General features: G+C 40.2%; 1 protein-coding gene across 4 annotated transcripts in view; it reads right to left on the bottom strand.

Annotated features, from left to right (window-relative positions):
* Window positions 1-3,775: 3,775 nt before the first annotated feature.
* The window catches only part of LOC308516729 (guanylate-binding protein 7-like), a 33,990-nt gene continuing 11,314 nt past the window's right edge, over window positions 3,776-26,451 (bottom strand). The window contains exons 2-13 of one of the 4 annotated variants that reach the window (XR_013995776.1): window positions 24,191-24,386; window positions 20,735-20,862; window positions 18,369-18,407; window positions 17,955-18,151; window positions 16,257-16,502; window positions 14,674-14,954; window positions 13,002-13,214; window positions 11,538-11,640; window positions 11,010-11,207; window positions 10,116-10,176; window positions 6,932-7,006; window positions 3,776-6,212 (exon numbers count right to left, since the gene is read on the bottom strand). Coding sequence is in view for 2 of the 4 variants with exons in the window: in XM_081087800.1 (XP_080943926.1) it covers window positions 6,909-7,006; window positions 10,116-10,172; window positions 11,010-11,207; window positions 11,538-11,640; window positions 13,002-13,214; window positions 14,674-14,954; window positions 16,257-16,502; window positions 17,955-18,151; window positions 18,369-18,496; window positions 20,735-20,862; window positions 24,191-24,380 (1,839 nt within the window). In the remaining 2 variants the exon portion in view is untranslated. Of the gene's footprint in view, window positions 6,213-6,802; window positions 7,007-10,115; window positions 10,177-11,009; window positions 11,208-11,537; window positions 11,641-13,001; window positions 13,215-14,673; window positions 14,955-16,256; window positions 16,503-17,954; window positions 18,152-18,319; window positions 18,497-20,734; window positions 20,863-24,190; window positions 24,387-26,451 lie in introns of those variants that run through there. The other 3 variants (XR_013995777.1, XM_081087799.1, XM_081087800.1) reach the window with 3 other exon arrangements.

Here is a 26,451-nt window from a genome sequence, read left to right as displayed (position 1 = left end):
TATTCTTTGTAATACTTAAAGCAATAAAACAATTAAATAAAAAAATAAAATAAAAGATAGCTTCAAATAAAATTAATTTGCATGTTAGTATCATTACATTAAAATTCATTAGTGTATATGTATATGCTTATTGACAAGGAGGTATTTTTTAAGGGTATAACTTTTCAGCATGTGAGATTGACTTAAGGCAGTGATTTTCAACCTTTTTTTTTTATTTCATGGTACACATAAACTAATTCTTAAAGAGCAGCCTTAGTAATTACTTTATGTGTGCCTTGAGAAAAGAAGGTTGAAAATTGATGAATTAAGGGAATTTTTTTTAATCTTAAAAAATATTTTTATTGATTTCAGAGTGGAAGGCAGAAAGAGAAAAATAACATCAATGATGAGAGAAAATCATTGATTGGCTGTCTCCTGAATGCCACTCACCTAGGATCAAGCCTGGAACCTGGGCATGTGCCCTCACTGGTATCAAACTACAACCTCTGGGTTCATTGGTTGATGCTCAACCACTGATCCACAGCAGCCAGGCAAGGGGGTTATTTATATAATCTGCATAAGAGTTCTTTGATTGATATTTGCATTGTAATTATTTTATCCTAGTTGGTTTCTTGATTTTTGCTCTTGATAAACTAGGTAGCTAGCTAGCTTAATTAGGCAGACAGGAAGGGAAGAGGTCCAGAGAGAATAGAGACATCTTGGCCTGAACAATTAAAGCAGCCATAATTTAGATCAAAAGCAGCCCTGGCCTGTGCAGCTACAATAGCCATAGGGCTAATAAAACACCCCTGGCCAGGAAAAAAGATGCTGTTTTACTCTTTGAGCAGAGAAGCCAACGGTTTTATTCTCAAGGCTTGGCAAGATATGGTTGCTAGGTGTTAAAGCAACCACTAGGTAGAGCAAAAGCAACTCCAACCTGAACAGACAAGATGGATATGTGAAGGACAGAGAAATGCCACAGGATAAGGGAGGAGAAAGACATACATTCACAGAGGATAAAGAAAAGTTGCAGGATATGAAGGGGAGGGGAAAGGAAACATATTTCCAAGGAAGATAGAGGAATGGTGCAAAATAAAGGAAAAGAAAGAGGGGGCAACCACCTGGGCTTTGAGCTTTGAAACAAATACAATGTAGCTTAAATGTCCAAAGAGGAAAGTACTGGGGTCCTAGATTAAGGGAAGGTTCTCTGGAATATATAATACCTCAAGACAAAGAGAGCAGTGGCCACCCTCTTTAGGTGACCCTTCTATCTCTCTTATCTTAACCAGGAGAGACAGAGTCTTAGGAATAGAAACTTAGAATTAGGAGCTTTAGAGATAGTGTCTGTTTGCACTAAAGTTTTTGTACTTCTCACCTACCACTTTTGCCCATGGCTTCATTCTTCAAATCCATCTGGACAAGAACCCAGGAAAGGAATCACTCTTGCACCATGCTCACCAAAAAGTTTTTTTAAATCACTTTTATTATGACATTTTAATAAGTGAAATATTTTAATTCCTTTTTATTGCTATAATCTATATATATCAAAGCCTATGCTACCATTAAGACTGGTCTACCAAACAACCAGTCAACTGGTTGCTACAATGTCCACTGACCACTAGGAAGCAGATGCTGAACACAGGGGCTGCCCCCTGGTGGTCAGTGCACTCCCACAGCCAACCTCTTGTGGTCCCTTCCCTTGCCCGCCCATCCCCAATAGGCCCTGATCACCAGCCAGGCCGAGGGTCCCCACCTGTGCACAAATTTGTGCACCAGGCCTCTAGTTACCATATAACATGCTAGTTTTAGGTGTACAACATAGTGATTTGATATTCTATATAATAAAAGAGAAACATGCAAATTAGCCATCCCTCTGCTATGCTGAAGCCACGCCCACCAGCCACACCCACCAGCCAATCTGAGTGACTATGCAAATTATCTGACAAAGATGGCTGTTAATTTGCATACACAGGTGTCAAGCACCCCAGGAGGCAATGGCAGCTGTGCCCACAGGCTCCCGGGACTTTCGCCAGCTGGAGAGGTGCATCCGCCTGCACCTACCCACGCCTGCGGACTCCTGGGACCTTGCCGGCAGAGAGCAGGAGGTTTGGAGGACATGGAAGAGCAGGAGGCCGCTGGACATAGAGCAGAGCGAGAGAGAGGGCAGCTTGGAGGGCGCGGCTTCCTCTGTCACCCCAGCTTCCTCATCACAGCTATGGAAACTGACAGAAGGGCGGAGGAAGTCCCACCCCCACAGAATCAGCCATTGGTCAGACAGCTCTCAGCAGCCTGATAGCTAGGACTCTTATTCACCTGCATCTCAGACCATGACAGTAGAGAGGTGGGACATGTCTAAAGAACAGTTGTTGATACAACGTAGCTCTGAAGCCAAAAGATGCCGGCGTTATCAACAGAAAGTGTCAACAGAAAGTGTCTGCAGAGCAACGTGTGTCTGATCTTGAAAGAAGGCAGCGCCTGAGACAAGATGTATCTGAACACCAGCTACTGGGAAAATGTCGCTCTGATGCCAAAAAACACCGGTGTTATTGACAGAAAATGTCTAAAGACCAACATGCCTTTGAAGTTGAAAGAAGGTGGTGGCGACGACAGAACATGTCGAGAGAACAGTCATCAACAAGTACTACCAATACCGGTAGGAACTGCCTTCTCAGCGAAAATGGAGTACATGAGGATGCAATCCTTGAACATAGTTGTGGTGGAATGACTGTTTGATGTGAATTTTGCCTATCACTAAATTTCTCGGATGAAAACAATCCAATGGGAAATTTACTCAATGTTGTAGCAAAGGGAAAGTCTGTCCAAATGATATACATTTTCCAGATTACCCGGCATATTTAAAAAGATTAATGACAAACAGATATTCTGACAGTAAAGATTTCATGGAAAATATTCGTTCCATAGTTCTTTTGCTTTTGCTTCCATAGGTGATAATATTGCATCGCCATCAAGATATGGGCCAAACTGTTTTAAAATACACGAACAAGTTTATCACCGTACTGGAACTTTACATCCTTCGGATGGTGTTTCTCGGAAGTTTGCTCAACTCTATATTTTGGATACAGCCGAAGCTACAAGTAAAAGATTAGCAATGCCAGGGCTGCTCAGAAAGACTCATGATCAGCATCAACAACCTCATGGATGAAATAAATAAATTAACAAAATTGTACAAGATTCTACATGAGGTAGAAAAGGAAGCCCAGTCTGAAGCAGCAGCAAAAGGTATTGCTCCCACAGAGGTAACAAAACCTCCTTTTGAAAGAGACTTGCTCATTCATTGTAAACCAGATCCCAATAATCCAAATGCCACTAAAATGAAACAAATCAATATCCTGTTTCCTACATTAGATGCAATGACATATCCTATTCTTTTCCACATGGTGAACAAGGCTGGGGAACAGATATTGTATTGAGACTCAGAGACAACAGTGTAATCGACAATAATGCTAGACAAAATTTAAGGACATGAGTCACCCAAATGCAGTATTATGGATTTCATCTCTCTGTGAGGGACACGTTCAATCCTATTTTAAATGCAGGAAAATTAACTCAACAGTTTGTCATGGATTTTTATTCAAAAATGGAGGCCAATCGGATAAATTTCATCAAAGCAAACCAATCTAAGTTGAGAGTTGAAAAATATAGTGGTTTGATGGATTATCTCAAATATAGATCTGAAAATGACAATGTGCTGATTGGTAAAATGATAATACTTCCATCGTCTTCTGAGGGTAGTCCCAGAAATATGCAGCAGTGATATCAGGATGCTATGGCAATTGTAACAAGATATGGCAAGGCCTATTTATTCATAAGCATGACATGCAACCCCCAATGGGCAGATATTGCAAACAACTTACAACACGGGCAAAAAGTTGAAAACAGACCTGACTTGGTAGCCAGAGTTTTTAATATTAAGCTGAATGCTCTTTTAAATGATATCTGTAAATTCCATTTATTTGGCAAAGTAATAGCTAAAATTCACGTCATTGAATTTCAGAAATGCGGACTGCCTCACGCTCACATATTATTGATATTAGATAGTGAGTCCAAATTACTTTCTTCTAATTAATTCCCTTTCAATGTGCGCAAATTTCATGCACCAGGAATACTAGTTTGTATATATTGCAAAATGATCACCATAGTAAATCTAGTTAACATTCATCACCATACATGGTTATGGAATATTTTTCTTGTGATCAGAACTTTTAAGATTTACTGTCTTAGCAACTTTAAAATATGCAATACAGCATACTTAGCTACAGTTGCAATGCTGTACGTTACATCCTAGTGATTTATTTATTTTATACCTGTAAGGCTGTACCTTTTCATTTCCTTTACCCATTTCTGCTACTTCCTATCCCCTGCCTTTTTCAAACCCCAATTTCATCAAAGCAAACCAATCTAAGTTGAGAGTTGAAAAATATAGTGGTTTGATGGATTATCTCAAATGTAGATCTGAAAATGACAATGTGCTGATTGGTAAAATGAAAATACTTCCATCATCTTCTGAGGGTAGTACCAGAAATATGCAGCAGCGATATCAGGATGCTATGGCAATTGTAACGAGGTTTATAAATGGGCTTGTTTTTTTGAGTCCACATATGAGATCATATGGTATTCGACTTTCTCTGTTCTGATTTATTTCACTTAGTATATGATCTCAAGGTCTATTCATGTTGTTGAAAATGGCAAGGTTTCCGTTTTTGTTATGGCTGAGTAATATTCCATTATGTATGTCACATTTTCTTGATCCATTCCATTGTTGATGAATCCTGAGAGTGTTTTTATATCCTGGTTATTATAAATAGAGCTGCAATGATTATAGGACTACACATATCCTTCTCAATTAAGTGTTGTCTTTTTTTTCCAGATAAATACCTAGAAGTAGAATTGCTGAATCATATGGTAATTTTATTTTTATTTTTGAGCAATCTCCATAACCTTTTTCATGGTGGTGACATCAATTTCAGTCTCATCATCAGTGCACAAGAATTCCCTTTCACACCAAGATTATAAAAATTTCTTCCACATTATCTTTTATAAAAGCTTTCTTTTAAATATTCACTTTAATATTTAAGATTGTGATTCATCTCAAATTTATTTTTGCATATGGTATGATTTTAGGGTCAACTATCACTTGTTTCTTCAAAATATTGTTCCTACACAAAAGCAGAAAGGCAGAGAGAACAATAAAGTCTAGTTTAAGTTTTGCAGGATTATACTGATAGTTCACAGAGGAATGAAATTTTTTTTTTCAAATTTGAGTTAAAAATTCCCTTTCTAGACTGTAGAATTCACTTTCTGAATTGTGGGAAGAAACAGACTAAAGAGAAAAAAAGACAGAGAGGCGGGTGGCCTGTGGATGGACAGTAATTACCCAGAAGAATTTTGTAGTCAGGGAGGGTGAAGCATCCACACATAAACCCATTTTGCACAGAGGCAAGGTCTTCTTCTACCAGTATCCCAGAGTCCCATCTGTGCCCACAGACCATGTAGCCACCACCCAACCAAGAACTGTGCTCTGTCTGCACCTTGAAGTCAATTGTCCCAGGTTTCCCTGATTTGCAGCCAGCCCATGAGCCATAGACTACTTGGCAGGAATGATGATCAATGTGTCCCATGGCTTTGTTCACTTCCATCAGCTTTGCCTTAAATCCACAACACTCCAACCCTATCCCAAAACCAAAGCAAACCCTTGAGCAATACCATGGAGCTTGGGATGTCTAGAAGGGTGATGGATGTGAGGGAGAGCAGATCTACCCTGAACAGAACCCACCTGATATCTCCTCATTGTAAAATCCATCTCATTATATAATTTAATGTGTCTCTAGACTCAGTAACCATGCTTTCAAATAAAGAATCCATGTAAGAATCATACTCATCATTATTACTACATTCAGCAGGAATTGAATCACTCTGTAGGGAAACACTGTCTTTGCAGTTTATTTCGTCTTTGCAAACTTTTTGGTTCAACAAAAGTGCAAACATCATGATTCTAATTTTAGTTTAGTGGCAACTGTGTGACATTCAGAAGTTGCTCAGTCAAGGTGTTCCCTGTGGAAGGGAAAGATCTGTTTAAGAAGTTATGTTCCTGGGATTTTCAGAGTATGGTACATTTTTCATCTTTTATTTTCTGGTGTAAAATCTTTAACTCATTTTAAGTTCTCTTGATCTCTTTCTGGTATTTCTCCTTGATATTTCTTACATAAATAATTCTGAGAGGAAAAAAATGAAGATTGAAATTACACAATGTAAAACATTTCCCACATTTGCCAGATTACTTCCCTTTTCAATACCTATGTTAATCCTTCATGAGTTTTTGAAACTTATTTGTGAATAAATTTTAAAAACTTACTTCCTCTTCACCCATATGCACCACAGTCTTCCTGGAAACTATATCATTTTTTCCTTCATCTCTGATCTATGTAGTGTGGCCTCTCAAATATCTGTCTACGAATGTGAGGATGATGAATGAATTCTATAGGGAAGGTTACTATATGATTCAGAGTCATGGCAGATGTCTCATCAGTGAACTTAGTACAACTTTCTGAAACTTGGAAGCAAGATAACAGTAATAGGTTGAGGAGATCAGGGCCTGTGCCAGTCCACACTGTATTTCTGGGTGAATATCTGGAGTCAACAATGACTCATAGTTGAGCCTGAAGAACAGGACAATGCAGAAAGTCTGGGTATGTAATTACATGATTAATTGTGTATATGATCATGAAATGTCTACTAGTGTTTGGGTCAGAAAAATCCTTAATCTGACATAATGCTCTAACTTCTAAGCATGTTTTTGATTCAGTGCAGTGGATGATAAAATGGTGATGATACAGTTGAATGCCAGAAATTTAATATTTAGAATCCTGTCTTGCTCTGCCATTGTCTGGTCCCTCTCCATCTCCATCTTCTCAATCAACTGTTTCATCTGTACCTGATAACTCTTCTAATTCTTTCAATGATCTGCTGAGTTCTCTTTCCATTTCAGCCAACATTTTTCTTATAACTTCTGAGAAAGCAAAAGAAGCAGAGAAACATGAGGATTAAATTGTTATAGCTTTAGGTGACCTTTCAAGCCATCCTTTTTGTTTTATTCTTATTTCATAGAAAAAACTTCTTGTGGTAATTTTTGCACCAAGTAAGCAAAAGATGACTATAAATAACTCTTAGAGCCGGTAGCAAGAGCAGCTCACAGCTCTGATGGTCTGACTGGCTCTGGGCAGAGCTTGGCAGAGGGTCTTGGAAGATGGAGAAGTGGGTGTATAAGAATACATCTTTATTGAATAATCCAGTGATCATATAACCATCAGATAAGAATAGTCCTCACAGCAAAGGCCATACAGGCAGGCAGCCAGACACTGGCTGGTGAACATATATATTTCCCAGAAAGCAGCATCAGTCTCTGTACCAACACCTATTATCTGAGCAGTCACATGCTGCCTCCTAGACTCACCGCCTCACATCATAGCAGTATCTGAGCCCTCTGGCTCAGCAGCTTCTCCTGTCTCTCCTGCTCATCTTCTCTCTTTAGCAGACTTCTTCACACACTCCATCCTAGGTTCTCTCTCTCCATACTCCAGCAGACTTCTTCTCACTCCCACCTCAGCCTACTCCAGCTAACTAGCTAGCTGGTCAGTAACCTACTTTTACACTATTTAGACAATGAAGGCTTTGTGCCAACAGTGACATCAATCATATTTGCTAAGAAGGGCACAGTGTGCCTTGTGTCCTCGCACCCACTCATGGTATGGTGTCCTGCTTAGGATTCCCAGGCTCAGAGTCCTTGAACATTCCATTCAGGCACATGCCCAGAGCGGCCTTAGGTTATTCTGGTATATTGATAAAAAGGCCTTTGTGCTCCCAACGGCCTTGATTATCCAGGACCTGGCATGGTTCCCACAATAACAGTTTAAAAAATCCCCTAGAACTGTGAACTATACTTAGTATTCTTTAATTTTAGGTGCACTGATATGGTTAACATTAACAATTCTAGGGCTTCCCATTACCTGGAGTGTTTTTGTTGTGTTGTTGGTTTTTTTTTGGAAAAGCTTTATTGCAGTATAGTAGTAATACAATATGCTGTCACATTTAGTTTTTATCTACCTATGATACAAGTATACACCTGTTATATCACCAACACAATTAAGTTAGGAGCATGCCCATCATTCAGAAATATCTTCATCTTCACATGCCCTTAGGACATTCCTCCCTCCTGAACATAAACCCTCATCCCTAGGCAAAACCACTGCCCAGCTCTCTGTCACTATAGAATAGCTTGCACTTTCTATCATTTTACATAAAAGGATCATACAGTATATAGACATTTTTGTTTGCCTACTTTCACTCAACATATTATTTTCTCAGATTCATAACATTCTTGTATGGATTGATAGTGTATTCCTTTTTATTGTTCAGTAGTATTCTCTTGTATGAATACTAGAGGCCAGTGCACAAAAATCTGTGCACTCGGGTGGGTCCCTCAGCCCGGCCTGTGCCCTCTCGCAGTCTGGGGCCCCTGAGAGGCCCCTTCCCCTGGCTGCTGGCACCAGTTTTCCTCCAGTGCTTGGAACCCAGGCCTTCGCTCTTCGCCGGGAGGGGCCGGCGCGGCAGGCGAGGAATTAAGCCCCAGGCTGCTCACCGCGTACGGGCCCCAGGGGCATGGCGGAGGCCAGTGTGGCAGGCTTCCCTCTTTGCTCTTCGCTTGCCACGCCGGCCTTCACTCGCTGCTCCTGCCCGGGGCCAGCCGGCTTCGCTCCGTTGCTTGGTGCCTATGTATGCAAATTAACCGCCATCTTTATTGGCGGTTAACTGCCATCTTTCTTGGCAGTTAATTTGCATATCACCCTGATTAGCCAATGGGAAGCATAGCAAAGGTACGGTCAATTACCCTTTTTGTCTTTTATTAGATAGGATGTTAAAATTCATTCATCATTCACTTATGGGTGTGAAGCATAGTAATCTCTATTTGGTAAAACTGCTGTTTGAAATTCTCTGCTGTTTTTGCTAGTCCCTTGTTCCATAAGTCAACTCTGTTATTTTTAGAAAATAACTTTGCTTTTTGGCTTAAATAATAGAAAAGATAAACTTAACTCTCTGACCTTGCAAGCTAGACATCTAACTTAAGAAGCTAATAAGCTGATACTGATAATATTTCTATATTCTCATGCCAAGTGTTTTTTCATCCAAGGTTACAGGTATCTATATAAATATGATATGTACTCAAGGTTACAAGTTGTCTGTATAGATATGACAGGTGTTTCTTAGGTATGATATGTACTCAAGGTTACAAATTATCTGTAAAAATAACTTACACAAAGACCTGAAAAGATATTTAAAAAGAATGCTTCCTCCTTTGGGTGTTCAGAATTTGACAGAGGTATTCTGCTCTGAACCTGCACGCAATAAAAACGAGTCCTAACTAATTGGCTCATTAAGGCATCTTGTCTAGCTTACTGATGGACAATACAACAGATGGACATTGTTTTCAGTTAATGGCTATTAGCAACAAAGATATCATATGCACACAAACTTCCATTTTTCTTGGGGATAGATATAGAAGAAAAATTATTACTCTGCATGGTAGGTATTTGTTTAACTTTTTAAAAAACTGAGAAACTTTTTTCCAGTGATTTATCATTTTACATTCCCACCAGCGGTATACTAGTATCAGGGTTCCAGTTGCTCCACATCCCTGCCAATATTTGAGATGTTCAGTCCTTTTAATTTTAGCCATTCTAATAGATGCACAGTGATATCTCATTGTGGCTTGAATTTCCACTTTTCTAATAAGTAATGATGTTGTTAATAACTAATGATGTATACTGCGCGTATTGCCACCTAAATATATTTTTTGATGAAGTGTCTGTTTAAATTATATTCTTCCTTTTAATTGGGATGTTTGCTTTTCCAAGTAGTAAAATATTTGTTGAGTTTAAGAGTTCTTGAAATATTCAAGTCCTAAATCCAATGTGTCGTTTGCAAATAGTTACTTCCAATCTGTGACTGGTCTTTTCATTCTACTAAAAGAATGAAAAGTGTGCTTTTTCAAATAGCGGAGTTCCTAATTTTGAAGTACAATTTATTATTTTGATATCTGGAATGTATTTAGCTGTTCTCACCTTCCACCTCTTTTTCCATGTTTTTCTCTTCCTTTCTGTATTTCTTCTTTATCTCTTCTTCCTAGAGATGCAGAGGAAGTTATAATTAAGAAATAAAGACTATGGGTTTAAGCAAAAGACAGCAATACATGCATTAATTCAATTTAATTTTATGACCTTATAACAACCATTATAGAATTAAAATAGCTCTTTGTCTAATATTTCCAAACCTCTAGATCTGGTAGCAGGAGTACCCTTGGTTTATACCTTCCTAAGTTCCCTTAGTAGGATCTCACTGGTGATAGGAAGACTTGGGGCTGGCTCAGGTCTGACACCTAGACCAGCTATGTGTTTCAGTCCTAAGGATGTTCCTGGGAATTATAGAGGTTTAGTTCTTGATTCCACTGAAGTAGGATGACGACAGCCATTACACATAATGGGAACTGTTGACTGTCTAGACAACACGAGCTATCAAACTCCAGGTAGGGACAAAAACTGCATTTACTCTGGATGTGTAGAATGAAGCAGGCAGATGTGCAAACCAATGTAGCACATTTTAGAGCTTTCATTATCCCATATTTCATATCACATACAATCTGATACTTTGAGACCAGATGGCTCTATGTCAGGTCTCTTTTATGGTTATACCAAACATCCTAAGAACTGAAGTCCTATTCATTTGGGGACACAATAGGACCCTATAATCACCACAAACAGCAACTCATGATTCTGGATCACGCAATTTGAAACCTCCCTAATTCTAATACCATAGAAGTTGCTGAGTTTTAAAGACATAGGGCTTTGGAATGACATTTCACTGAATCATATGCCTTTGGAATTTGCTCAGGGATTGACTTTAGTTTTTGGTCTTCCCTTCATGAGAAACTAGGTGACTGTCCTTCAGGTTTTTCTCACCAAGATGTACCCGTTTCTCCTTTAGATCTTCTTCCTGCTCTCTCAGTCGTTTTCTTGTCTGTCTCATCTTCTTGTTCATCTGGGCAATTGTTTCCCGAAAGCTTGTCTCTTGAGCCTCCATTTGTTGCTGTTTGTCATTCAGTTTCTTTCTTAGCAGCTCCTGTTCTCTTTCAGATGCCTCTGTCTTGGCTTTTTCAGCTGTTTCACAGTGGTTTTACAGAGTCAAGAAAATAATAGTTATACCCTTCAAATAGCTGTACCCTTCAAAGGTAAGAGTCTAAAATGCTTTTATAATGGCAGAGAGGAATCTCTGAATATTTTTACTAACAATACCAGCAAAACATGTTTCAGAACATGATGGAAAGGCACTGGTTGCCTGAAGCAGCAATTAAAACTATATTTTGATTTAACCAAGTTGTTCTAATCATTTTGTGGAAAAACCTTGTTTCAAGGAGGACTTGTTCTCACACACTGAGGGGCACTGCAGGACCCTCTCCTGCCCTCCATGATCACATCCCTGCCCTGTACCTTTTAGATCCTTCTCCCAAGCAATGAGGGCCTTGTCAGCCTGCAGGATGCATTCCTTTATTGCAGCCTGTGACTGCTTGAAGTTCTGGAGGACCTCCATTGCCTGAGGAAACAAGGAGCAAAGACTCTTCTTGCTGGGAAAGTCATCCTCTATAATAGAACCCTAATATGCAAATCGACCAAGCAGAATGACCCACAGAACGGCCGGTTGTTATAATTCACACTGACCACCAGGGGGCAGATGCTCAATGCAGGAGCTGCTCCCTGGTGGTCAGTGTGCCCCCACAGGGGGAACATCACTCAGCCAGAAGCCAGGAGTGCTGGCTAGCACAGTGGTGGTGGCAGGAGCCTCTTCCACCTCTGCTGTAGATGGGAGGTAAGGAGAGAGGGGTCCTGGACTGCGAGAGGGTGCAGGCCAGGCTGAGGGGCTCCCCCTCCACTCCCAAGTGCATGAATTTCAGGCAGCAGGACTCTAGTTGTCCAATAAAACAACAAATTTGACTCTGTAAATGCTTCATCCTTCTTATCCAACATTGGTTCCCTTCTTTCCAGGGCCACAATTAAAAATCCAACATCTTTAGTTGGGACAAAAAAAAACACCTTATTTGGAAACTCTAGCTTCTTCTTAATGATGCCACTTATGGCAGTTCTACAAACACTCCACCTCAATTGTATGAAATCTCTGCACATTCTTTTTCTGCTGAGTGGATGTTCATCTACCCTTACTTTTACTCAGATACTACTTATCAATACTTCAATTTATAGCTTCTACCTCCTCTTCTAAGAAGCTGTGCTAAACTTCCTTCTGAGATTTGACTGCATGGCAGGTACACAGACCTGCCCACTAGCTATACCACTTGCTGGCTGTATGCTCTTAGGTAACTTATGAGCTTCTCTGTGCATCTCATTTCTCAACTGTATTATGCGGATGACATTGGTACCTAAAGTCATATTATTCTAAAGATTAAAGTGATAATCAATTTAAATGAGCAACCGAAAAATATACTTGATTTAGGAAGTGTGTGCTCAATATAGATCAACCATCACCATCATTCCATCATTATCATCATCACTAGTAGTTTATACTTACATAATAATCATTATCCTACCAATCCACTTGACTATTTATATTTCCTTTTTAGGTAAAATAATAAGCTTGTTGAGAACATTGTTTCTTTAATTATGTATCCCTTATACAGAGTGATAAACTATTGCATTGTTGCCTAAATGAAAGACATGTTCTCTTTCATCTACATTCCTGATAATAAATTCTATATTTAGGGGGAAAATTCTGGCTTATTTAAGAGTATTTAACTAATTGTAGATGTAAAAGGTAAAAATGTACATATATCGCTATGCTTTGCTATGTCTTTCCAAATGGTTCTATTGTCTTAAATTTTCAAACGAACCCACACGAACTCTCTGACCCTATTGGCTAGACTGCCGCCTCATTTTATTCCTCACCTTCACTCCTTTCCTGGGCAACAATTTATAGGACTGTTCAACCTTGTTCATTTCCTCTGAGTAGAGAATGTATCCTCCAGGTATAAAGAAAGTTCCTTTAGAAATGCCTTCCGTCAGTGGCTCTGAAAGCTGTGTAAGCTGAGCCTGGCAATATTTGAGAGATTCCTCTTCATTCTTCAGCAAGAAATTTTCCTTCTTTTTCTTTATGATGCCCTGCCACAGAATTGTGGAGAAATACAAAGGAAAGAGGCTGTTAGAAGGAAGAGCCAAGTGTGATCCTCTTGGAAGAAGCAGTTTGATGGCATCAAGTTGGACTGGAGCATGGAACCATAGACCATGGTTAAGAAGCTCATTTTAGTCACAGTTTAGACCAATTCATTTTGTGACCTGTGGAAAGTTCCTCAGTTCTCTTGGGTTCAGGCTCAACATTTGTGAAATGATGGTTTTGGTAGACATGAAGTCCAGGGTTTCTTTATTTTTTCAATTGAGATATTACATTATATTGGCTTCAGGTGTCCAATGAATGGTTTGATATTTGTATACATTGCAAAATGGTCAACACAATGTGTAATTATTGTAGTCACCTTACATAGTCATAAACATTGTTTTTTCTTTGATGGGAACCTTTATATTCAACTCTGTTAGCAAATATCAAATATGCAACCCAGTATTATCAAGATTCCTTTATCAGTTATAAGATTAACAGTGGCCCAGCAATGAGCAATGGAAAGTTCAATATGACTGGAAGTAGACTTTCCTCTGCAAACTTGGATTACTATGGATAAAAATATGTACAAAGTAGACCAATTGTTCACTAATGAGGTAAGTGTTCACCAAACAGAGTTTTGAAGTCCTCATGAATTATATTAATGAGGGCTAGATTGTACAGAAATATAGGGAAAGAAATGTTTTGCTATACTTGAAAAATTATAATTTTATTGATTTTCTTCTGTATTGAAGTGAGAGTTTTGTAACTCATAGGATGGTCAATGACAGGCTCAAAAACAGGTGAAGGTGTTTTTATTAGGCAGAATTATATTGTCCTCAAGAGTTCTCTCTCCTGGCATCCATACATGACAGTCTCTAGGTCTGTACATATGCTAGATATTGATCATCGGATTAGATTTTTTATATGTCACTGGCTAACTTTAAGAAATGGAGATTACTCAAGTGGGCACATCTAAACACATGAGCCTTTAAAAGCAGTTTTCTCTAGTTGGTAGCAGAGAGGTAGTCAAAGATATTAGAAACAAGACAAGGATACAATTCAGCATTGCTGCCTTGAAGATGGGGAGGCGTCCCCATGACCCTCCTAATGATATTATATTAGTTTCAGGTGTACAACATCTAAATCTTGTTTTCAGCTCTTGGTAAACAGAGCAGAGCACCCATATATATTGTGCTAGGAACTCTCCTGAAGAATTTTGATGTAAAAACTTGAGTGTTTCTGTAACTGTTAATAAGCACATGTTAGTTAGCTTTGCCATAATGAAAATAAAGAACCAATCATTCAGAAAAAGGATGAATAATAGTAATCTATAGAGCCCATTCACTCATATGAATCCAAACTTTTTAAAATGAGAAACATATGGACTATGGGTAAAAAAGGGGATGTGTAGGCATCAATCTAAAAGAACAGGAATTTGGAAGGATATATGCAAAGACCTATTACCTCAAGCTTCTTCTGGAATGTCTGGTTGTCATCTTTGAAGGAGTTCTCCATGAAGATTGCAATGGCTTCCTTCTCACAATCTGCATGCAGGCCCAGCAGCTCCTGCAGCGTGTCTGTGGGGAAGCTCACTCTCTGGGCCATCTGCTGCCTGTAGTGGTCAGCTGCCTTCTGCATGGCCACTGAGTTCTCATGCTCAGCCAGAGTTATCACTGCATTTTCCAAACAAGGCACTGCTCCATTGTTGATGGTATCCACATAGGCCTTTGCCAAGGTCCCCAGCCCTGAATGAGACATGATATTTAAGGAATGGCAGGAAGTTCTTACTTCCTGTTTCACAAGCTTTAGAGATCAGCATTCTAAAAATAACAATTTTATTGAAATGAAGATTTCAGTTTTCTCTTTTTTTTCTTTACTTCCCATCTTCCACTTGTCCTCATTCTTGTCTCCTCCTCCTTTATATACTATACTAGAGGCCTGGTGCCTGAGATTCGTGCACTGCGGGGGCGGGGGGTCCCTCAGCCTGGCATGTACCCTCTTGCAGTCTGGGACCCCTCACTCCTTACTGCCCACCTGCTTGCAACTCCTTACTGCTCAGCTCCCTGCTCCTTAGTGCTGCCTTGGAGGCTGGAGAGGCTCCTGCCACCACTGCTGTGCTCTCCAGCCATGAGCCCGGTTTATGGCTGAGCAGTTATCCTCCTGTGGGAGCGCACTGACCACCAAGGGGCATCTCCTGCACTGAGTATTTCCTCCCTGGTGGTCAGTGCATGTCATAGCGACCAGTCGTTCTGCAGTTTGGTTGATTTACATATTAATCTTTTATTATATAAGATAAATTCACTTCCTTGTAATAACATCATTGTATCTCCTATACACTCTCTCTTTTATGGTTCTCAAATTCATCCAATGATAATTTAAACTTAATTATTTCCACCAATATATCCAAGAGTTTCCTAGAACTATTTTCCAATAGAAATAAATTTTAATAGAGTTTATTTTACAGATAGGTAAAGTATATAATTTTGTGAACAAATTTTCCAATGAAAGTGTGGGCCCATATAAAAAAAATAATGAAACATTTCAGGATGGTGACTAAAATATTAAACCAAGCTTGGGTACATCTCAGCCCAGGACACTATAGGTATGCTCTAGTGGTTTAGATCTATGAATCTTGTCCTGTACATAAGGCTATAGTTATATTTTCTTCTCAAGCTCTAATGAACGTTCAGTGGCTTATGTTCTGCTATATATTTTTTCTAACTGGTTTAAATTCACAAAATATCTTCTATATCCTCACCAGGATACACTCATCTCATTGTTCATGTCATCATCATGCAGATTCCTCTCCTTAAGAGCAACTTGTGCTTATGTCATTCGTGTATTAGTTTCATGAGATACATTAGGCTTCAATAATCCCTCAGATAAGGAAACTTTAATGAAAAACATGCATGTCTATGTGTGGCCTGAATCTCTGCTTTTCCATATCCCATCGAGGAGGAAACAGAACTACTGACAAATCCTGAGCACAGTCACAGCTTCATCACATGAAGAAAAATGCAGGACATGCTGTAACAAAGGAGACTCACGATTTCCAGTGACAATGATTCCCTCTCTGAGGGTCTTGGTTTTTGCAGCTGTGAAGATGTAGTTACAGAAATTTTTGGTTTGAACCTGGAAACTGCGCTCCAGTTGGTTTTCTGACACCTCTTCCATATGTTGTAATAAGTTTATGTTATTTGTAGGGCGTTCAAAAATAAAGCACTTTCTCTTGGGAAAGAACTTCCTGATATACTCTCTAGGCATGTTGGAATTCTGGATTTTGGGATTCTCGCCTGTAGAGGAAAAAAAATTAAAAAGAGCAGTGATTGGTGAGACAGTCTTCAGGAAAGGGCATACATTTCTAGGGGTTTTTGCATCATTGTTTCTCTGCTATCATATATCCTTCTATTAAATCATGAAAATGAATGCAATGCTAATCTCCCCCAAACCGATTTATTTTTATTTTTGTGCAAAGCCAGGAATAAAAAAAATAATTCTGAGGAAGAAGAGGAGGCATGGAGGCATTCATAGCATCTGAAGAAAGTTGTGATTGTTTCCTTTAGACCTTCTATGGTGTCCAAAGTTTTGACTATTAACTAGATATTTTTGAATGATACATTAACCCAAAATTGTCAAAATACTTTTGATATTATAGTCCTCAAGTCAAAAATATAATGTGGGTTCTAAAGTCAGAGTCAAATATTTCCTGATAGATATATGGCACTTTATGATATTGCCAGGACAGACAATACTCAGAGCAGAAAGAAAAATTTCTAAAAATTAAAGTAACAAATAGAGACAATATAAATATATGAGCTTAATATAATGCCACTTAAATACCTCACCTATTCTCTATATCAGATTATATTGGACTTGATAATGTCACATTGAGTAATTCTGGGCATGTATCAGTTGTTCAACAAATGATTCTTCAATAAATAAATAAAATATTAAATAAGAAGAATTGGACATGCTTGCAGGTATCACCCATTTTTCTCTCTGCTAAATCTATTCTATATAATGAATTTATTCTATTAACATAATAACAGGCTATAGACTAAAGAGAGTGATGTTATAAGAGAGAGAGATGAATGATTTTACCGTCTTACTAGAAGAATATGTTAATTTTGGAGGCCACTAAAATAGACAACATGAAATATATTTTAAAAATGAGTCATTTGATATCTGTACCTTTGTGACCCCGTCTTCGGTGATGATGAGCATTTTTCTCCAAATACAAGCAAAGGAGCTCCAAATTTAATCAGAACACAAGTATTTGATCCCTTGGATATCTTAGCCCTGGTTTCTATCCTCAAATGTTTCATGGTGTCAATTTTCCTAAAATCTCAGGTACAATGTTGTATAGTTCGTTTCCTCAGCCAGCTTTAATTTTAGTCACTTGAGTTTTTTCAGTATTGATAATAATTGAAACCATACCCACACTGTCATATTCATATCACCATTAGCACAGGCCTCAATGCAATAAAAAATAAAAATTGACCTTAAGAATTGTATCATAGGGTTCACTGATCACATCCTACATTGGGTTTCACTACTGGCAGAGTTGATCAACTTGGAGGCATTTACATGTTGCCATGTGTATTTACACCCCAGCGAGTCATCTCTGAAGGTCAGAGACCACCGTATAGAACTTTATATTACAGTCCTCTGGTCAGAAATATAATGTGAATTCGAAACAAAGAGTCAAATGTTATACCTCCACCACCCAGACCATTATCTGATACCTGGAACCAACTTCAAGGCATTCTCCAGGTATTCATCTTCAGTGATGGTGTGACCTTCTAACTTCAGCTCTAGCATGAAATCCCGTACAACCCAAACAAAGTCTGGAAAGAAACTCACAAACTCGTCTGAGTCACCTGCTTCACCAGAGCTGGGAGAGGATTTTGCTCTGATTAGCTTTGTTAGTTCAGTCACATAGCTGAGATCTTAGCTAAGGAATGAGGAATGTTTCCCTGGCAAAATTTCCAGATCTTACCCAGGAATAATTTTTATGAACAGTCCCATTCACCCAGTGTCCCTTTCTCCTCAACCACAATTATTGACATGAGGAAAAAAGAATAAACAATAACAAAATAGTCTCAGTTACATTCCCATAGACTCCATGTCACATGGTGGTTCATTTCCTGGAAGGATACTGCAGCTGCTCCAGGGCCTGGTGGTTGATGGTGTTCATGCTGTTGTAGACAAACATGCTGCTCAGAAGCACGGCCAGGGCAAAGATCCATGAGTCATTTTTTGAGTGCACAAAAGGGGACTTAGGTGTCTACAGTTCATCCTACTGTTCAGTTATTCATACACTTTGTCAGCTCTACTAACAATGAACAGTAGGGCAAATAACATACACTGTGAAGATGGTAGTAAATTCAAACCTCATTTTGGGTATTCACATTGTCGCCTCTCATGGCTCGTGTTCTTTAGCAATTAAGAGAAGTGAATGACAATGTAAATGTGTGTCAAACATTTAAAAGAGTCACAAGAACATAGAAGTATGCAATGATAAGTGGGTAATCATTTTTTGCAACTTTCTCTTGACCATGAGCTTATTAGTGACACAAATGCTATTCAATTACATTCACTAACTTCTCATTGTGCATTTAAGAAATGCCAGATACCACATTTAGTTTGGGGATATAAAGTTTCATAGGGAAATCTCTCACTTTCAAAGATGACTTGCTGGAGGAGCCAGTATACATGGTAACATGTAAATGCATCCAAGGCGATCAGCTCTGCCAGGAGTGCAAGCCAATGTAATAACATAAAAGGCAAATGGGAATACAAAACCCAGAAAAATTACTTTGTGATTTCAGGGCAAGAAGGGATCATGTCAGAATGAGATACAATCCCATTAGTTGAAAGTAGTTGAGCTTTGCTTTAAAGAACGGACAGAATGTGCAATTCTGGAGCAAAAAGGACCAGGCTTGGGGAAGAATCTACAGAAGCCAATCAGAATTGTCAGAGAGTGTGTTAATACAAAGGTACTACATGTTACTTTATTTTATTGAAGTAGTGGTTATGTGTGTGGTAGGAATAGATGATGAGGCTGAACATAACACACTCAGGGTAAATAATGAGTGACTTTGCAATAGAATTGGGTACTGCTAAAGACACTAGAGTTGTAAGGACAGCAAGTACTTCTCCTGCTATCAGTTGATAGTTCTGTTTTGGCTCCTTTACAAATGTAATCAGCTAAAAAGAAGAAGGTTTAGTAAACTACAAGTTGTTAGCAATGAGTAAACCATCTTGGGCTTATACTGAGGTGATTATTGAGTACTTTAAACCTGAATTATGCTCACTGAAATAAGCCATTTAGAGAAAGAAAACTATCCTATGATATCACTCATATGTGAAATCTAATGAACCAATAAGCAACTTAGAGGGAGACTCATAGATAGAGAGCAGGATGACAACTGTTGGAGGTGGGTGAGAGCATGGGGGATGCAGTTGTAGGTATTGAGAAAAAAGACAAAAAAAGAAAGATTTTATATACAGAGCAACAGTGTGGTGACTGCTAGGGAGGGGTGGGAGAAGTTGGGAGAGGGAATAGGGGGGATAAATGGTGATGGATAGAGACTTGACTTTGGTGGTAAATACAATATAGTGTACAGATACCATGCTGTAGAATTGTGCACCTGAAACCTGTATATATTTTTTAACCAGTGACACTCCAATAAATTCAATTAAAAATTAATATGAAAATTCAGAGTATCTAAATTTCTGCCCCTACTCCTTTTTGGGTAATGGAAGCCAAAAATCCACAACTCTTACCTTCACTTCAAACTCTGGCTAATACAAATAAGAACACAAGATTGACTGCAGCTAACACAGCAAAGACAGAATACCTAAAATTATTGCATTTACAATGCTCTGGTGGGTCTAGGTCATAAATGTATAGATGTCAGGAAGGAATTCATCTTTAAAGCCCAGAGACTTGGACTAACACCTTAATTAACATGGATGGTGTAGCTGAAGTGTTTGGGGAGATTATTTAAATATTTTATTTGAATAAAACCCCATTTTTATGTTTCCTACCTTTAAGACCATCAATCTTAGGCACCTTGACTACTATATAGAGTGCACTGATCCCATAATTATAGCTTCCTCCAGAATATTTTTCTTATCCTGAAGACCAGTTAAATATGTCACTCCTTGTATCCATTATACCCTGTGCTGATAACATTGCTTATTTCATATCTCCCAAGTAGTCTCTGAGCCTTTTCCTCAGTCATGCATATCTGTAGTACTTAAGACAATAGCTTAGAATTTAGATGCCCAATAAGTATTTGTTAGCTTGTAACTTTCAACCAAGAGTAGAAATAAGAAGATATATATCTAATAAGGAAAGTACTGAGTTTCCAGGAAAGTAAATTGAAGGAAACAAAATTTAAGCTCCTTATTCTTAATTGGATTTGCAGTTTATAGAAATAGATCATAGAGGTTGAATTAAGGTGGCAAATTAAAATGTAAGTGGATCATCAAGAACAAAGAAGACTCTTTGCCTTACCTTTTCCACATCGCCCAGGCCCTCAGTGTCCAGAAGGACCAGAGTGTGGTTGGGCTTGGAGGGGTGAGGTACACACCACATCCAGATGCCCTTGGTTTCAGACCGCACTGTGGAGCCCAGACGGAAACCTGCAAAGTTAGAGGAGAAAGCATATAGAGTAACAGCAGATAGTCCAGGCTGCCCATAGGTTACATTGGTTAAAGTTATCAGAATGTGAGTGCCAGGCTGGGAGGAAGGTTGCTTCAGTTTCAGCAAGGACAGCCTATCCAATCATTATTCATATTAATGACCTACTCAAGAAACACGCTGTGTTTCCTATTCACTCCATACTATCAATCAATGGCTCAAGCTATGTCACATTACAAAATTAATGTAACCTCTCTTGACATTAAAGTCTTTTTTTTTTTTTTTTGACACTGAAGAGCTCCCTTCTCATTCACATTCTAGTAGCGTTCTACCAGTGGGAGGTCCCAGCATGAGATTAGTGAGCCACCCTGTCCCAGTGCCTCTGTTACTGTATATTAGTAGTGGGTCACAGCCCTTTCATTTCACTCCATCCAAAAGTGCTGGTCTTTGCCACATTCTGGTTTCCGTTTTTGCTTGGCTGTTCAGTCTATAGGAGTGACTGTAGTAACCTGGCCATTATTATTGCCACCCTCTCGGTACTTCCTCATTTCCTATTAATTCCCTGTGACCTGAATATGTCCTTGTATGTGTCCCTCTAATAAACACTCATTAGTTAGCCTTTGAGAGGCTCTTCTGTGTCCTTCCAGGAACTGGACTGATAATCAGCTTTGTTCGATTTATTCTTCCTTTTTCTTCCTGAATTTTTCTCATTTCTTCTCTCTTCTGCAATGAAATGATGAGGTGCTTGTTTCTTTTCCCCCTGCCTCAGGTGGGGATATAATGGAAGGGAAGGCAGAAAACACCTATGAATTGTGGTTGCTACTCTTTCAAAAGTCTTAAAACTACACCTGGGAAGCTTGTGAGGGGCATACCCAACAACCCGTGTGATATATCTTGTCCAGCAGTTTAACATTTTTAACACCCACCATAGGCCAATGTTTTCTTCAATGGGTACTAGAAATGGAAATGTTGGGATGTGTAGGAGAGGTTAGTTCAGCTTGGTTGAAGCCACTCAATTTTGAGGCTTGGGACTTTCTCAGCAATCCACTGAGGTCTCTACAGTGAGTGTATAAAGCCTGAGATGGTCTGCATTCTTCTACATTGTGATAGTATTTGGTTGTTTGCTAATTAATACAGAATAATCTGAACTCCCAGTGCCTCCAGGGAGAAATGGTAGGTGTAATTGGAGATCATCATTCTCAGTTATGAGTTAAAAACCCTCAAAGAAAGTTATCAACAAGGGGAAAGTGTAGTGACCTGGTATTCCTCCAGGACCTTGATTGGGCATGAACCTTTTTTTTTGTTTTTTTTTTTCTGTTGGGTGGTAGAATCACAATTTAGGTATTGTTGTTTATTAGATTATAGTTTACTTTCAACATTATTTTTTGATAGTTTTAGTTGCACAGCGTAGTGGTTAGGCAATCACATACTTTGCAAAGTATTCGTACTGATATTTCAAAGACCCAGCTGGCACAGTACATAGTTCTTAAAATATTTTTGACTATACCTAGGTGTGTTAAAGTATTTCAAGGTGTGGAACTTTCTCAGCCATGAGACATAACCTTGTTACCATCTGATGTTATTTTGAGTACACTTTAACTGATATTTCTCCCTTGGGGGTCTCAAAAAAAAACTTTTAATTAATTTAAGACAGACAAAGCAAAGTATTCTCCCCTGATAGGTGGTCTAGAATTTCTCTACAGGAAAGACGAAGAAAAAATGTTTTGTTGGAAGCAAATGGGAAAGATTATGAAGCAAAAAGGAGAAAGGGAGAAAGGTAGGAAAAGGAGAGAAGGAGAGAGACAGAAAGAGACTCAGTGAGAAGACAATTAGAGATATTGCTATTAATCATTGCAGTGCAGTGTATTGAGGTTTAACCCCTAATGGTGCTGAACTAATGAGACACAAAGAAAGACATTTTTTAAAAAATGGTGTGTGGTCTTCATAGAGAGAAATGAGTTACAGGACATAGGCAGATTGCTCTAAAAATCAGTAAGAACAAAAAAAGGCAACCCAATAGAAAAGAAAAATGACCTGAGGAAATAGGAAATAGAAAAAGAGAAAATGAATATGTGAAAAGATCCTCAAACTTATTTGTAATGAAGCAAATATATGCACATATAAAGTCATCAGATCATCAAATTTTAAAGTCTTTTACCAAAGTTTTATGAGGATGTGGAGAATTATCAATTACTGCTAATAAATGTATACATTGCATATAATGTTTAAAAAGCTGTTTGAGAGTATCTAGAAAGGCTGACAACATATATACTCTATAACCCAGCAATTTTATTTCTGGGTTTGTCACACAAGGTAGTACATGATCACCAGGATATATAAACAAGAAGATTCATATCAGCATCATTCATAAAAGTAAAAAACTAGAAACAAAACCATTGTTCATCAATAACAAATGGATAAATAAATGATGGTATCTTCTCACAATAGAATACTATAAAGTAGTGAAAATAAATAAATTATAGATACATATCACAAACTAGCTAAAACTTAAACTTTTTGTTGAACAAAAGAAGCAAGACTCCAAAGAATACCTGAATGGATTACCCATTTCATAATATTTAAGCTATTCTTACAAATGCATACACAGCTTGTAAAACCATTTTTAAAAAGGAAGAGTGAAAGCATGCAGCATAAAAATCAAAACATTGGTGAGCTCTAGTGAGGTGTCAGAGGGCATATCTAGGGCTTTTGGGTGCTGGTGATGTTTTGTTTTTTGATATGGACAGTGATTACACAGAGGATCACTTTATGTTTATTAACTTTGTATATGTGCATGTTTTGTGCACTATGCTGTGGTATAGTTCACATATTGAAAGACTCAATAAAGAAAAGAGGGTATAATTTAGTAAAGTTTTACTCAGAAATGAAGCAAAAAATTGGTTGGTAGACCCATTGAGCTATGGGATATATAGAATATTCTGTTGTCCATTTTTCTTTCCATCCCTTTTTAAAAACAGGACATGTTGAGCAATATTTGTGTACTAGTTGCAAAGGCCCTGAAGTTTAAGGCAAAAGTGATGGGAGAGAAAGGAAGGGAGTAATTGCTGGAGTCAAGCTCCTCAGCAGAAAGAGTGAATGGGTGCAATATTAATGGGTGGATCTTTGGGTAGAGTGAGGAAACCCTTGTTACATGCTCAAAGAGAGAGGCTTTGTGAAACAACGAGATTGAAGATATCTATTTGATGGTGACAGAACTTTTTTCAGTGGAAGAAGTTGCGCTCTTTTTGTAAGGTGACCCTGAAGGAGGTGTGATCAGCCTGTGTTACCACTGTCTTTAAGCAAATAGCGCTGCCCCAGAACAACACTCACCATGGTTCTGTCCTGCCAGGCGGTTCATCAGGTAGGATTTTCCTGTCCGATACAGACCTGCGATGGCCACCACCACCACAGGCTGAGACATCTTGTCTAGAATCTCCAGTGCTGTTGGGTTTACTGTCAGCTGATTATTCTGATTTTCCACCAGACAGATGGGGTCCATCATGGTGTATCCAGAGGCCATGGTGAACTGTAACCCAGAGGAACAAGTCAGTACAACACAAGATCCCAAAGTCATCTCTAATCCTTGGCAGCAGGGACAGGAATGGAGGAGGTGGGGCCCGCACTCACACTCACTCACAACTGCACACGCACAGACACACACAGTGCTCACCAGCTCACAGCCTCTTCTCCCTTTCTTTTCCTCTATCCCAGCTCACTCTCAGAGCCTCTCTCAGAATGAGGCCCCAGGACAGGCAGAGGGTGGAACTCTAATTAATTCCCTTTTTTAAAAAATTCTTTATTAGTTAAGGTATTACAAATGTGTCCTTATCCCCCCCATTAACCCCCACCCCTCACCCCCACTCATGTTCTCATCCCCCTGTTGTCCATGTCCATTGGTTTGGCTTATATGCATGCATACAAGTCCTTTGTTTGATCTCTTCCCCTTACCCCCTCCCTCCCCTACATTCCCTCTGGGGATTGATAGTCTGATCGCTGTTTCTCTTTCTTTGGATCTGTCCCTGTTTATCAGTCTATGTTGTTCTCTATAATCCACATGCACCAGGTAACATATTGGGGATAAGTTTAGGCAGAATGGGATATATATATATATATATATATATATATATATATATATATCTCCTATCTAATAAAAGAGAAACATGGTAATTAGCCATACATCTGCTACCCTTCCCATTGGCTAATCAGGGTGATATGCAAATTAACTGCCAACTAAGATGGCGGTTAACCGCCAACAAAGATGGCGGTTAATTTGCATATGTAGGCACAATGCTGGGAGGCGAAAGGGAAAGGACGGAAGAAGCCCCCTGCCTCTGAGGTGATCGGAAACCCAGGGGGGAGCTAAGAGCCGGGGGCAGGGCAAAGCTGGCCCTGCCCCTGAGCCATGATCAGAGAACCCCGGCGCCTTTGCCACCTGCCAGTGATAGCGGGAAGCAGGGGTTGACCCGGCAATGGGAGCTGGGCAGGAGCGGAGCCAGCAGTCCGGGGAGCTAGGGGTCCCTTGCCCAGGCCTAAAGCCTTGGCCAGAGGCATTAGGCCTGGGCAGGGGTGGAGTCAGCAATCGTTAGCAGCTGGGGGTCCCCTGCCCAGGCCTAATGCCTTGGCTAGAGGCATTAGGCCTGGGAAGGGGCGGAGCCTGCAACCGTGGGAAGCTGGGGGTCCCCTGCCCAGGCCTAATGCCTTGGCCAGAGGCATTAGGCCTAGGAAGGGGCGGAGCCTGCAACTGCGGGAAGCTGGGGGTCCCCTGCTCAGGCCTAATGCCTTGGCCAGAGACATTAGGCCTGGGCAGGGGCGGAGCCTGCAATCTCAGGGAGCTGGGGGTCCCCTGCCCAGGCCTAACCCTTGGTCAAAGGCATTAGGTGTAGGCAGGGGCAGAGCAGGAGATCGTGGGGAGCTGGGGGTCTCCTGCCCAGGACTAATGCCTCCACCAGAGGCCTTAGGTCTTGGCAGGGGCGGTGCCAGAGATCCTGGGTAGCAGGGACGGAGCTGGGGATGGTGAGAGCTGGGGGTCCCCTGCCCAGGCCTGACACCTGTGCCGGAGGCCTCAGGCTTGGGCAAGGGGCCGATCCGGCGATTGGAAGGTGATGAGGGTCAACTCCTCTGGCCGAGGCATCAGGCCTGGGCGGGGGGTGGAGCCAGCAATCGGAGGGGGCTGGGAGTCCCCTGCCCAGGCCTGATGCCTGGGCCAGAGGCATCAGGCCTGGGTGGGGGGCGGAGCCGTGGATTGGGGGAATATGAGGGTCCCCTGCCCAAGCCTGAAGCCTGGGTCAGAGGCATCAGACTTGGGCGGGGGGTGGAGCAAGTGATCAGAGGGAGATGGGGGTCCCCTGCCCAGGCCTGATGCCTGGGCCAGAGGCATCAGGCCTGGGCGGGGGTCAGAGCCAGTGATGGGGGGAGATGGGGGTCCCCTGTCCAAGCCTGACACCTCTGGCGGAGGCGTCAGGCCTGGGCAAGGGGCCGATCAGGCGATGGGAGTGTGATGGGGATCGACACCTCTGGCCAAGGCATCAGGCCTGGGCGAGGGCAGAGCCGGTGATCGGGGTGAGAGGGGGGTTCCCTGCCCAGGCCTGAAT

This window comes from Myotis nattereri (assembly GCF_964212035.1).
Source record: "Myotis nattereri genome assembly, chromosome: 3".
NCBI classification, from domain to species: Eukaryota; Metazoa; Chordata; class Mammalia; order Chiroptera; family Vespertilionidae; genus Myotis; species Myotis nattereri.
Note: the sequence above shows the minus strand (reverse complement) of the source record. Positions and strands in the feature narration are given on the sequence as shown.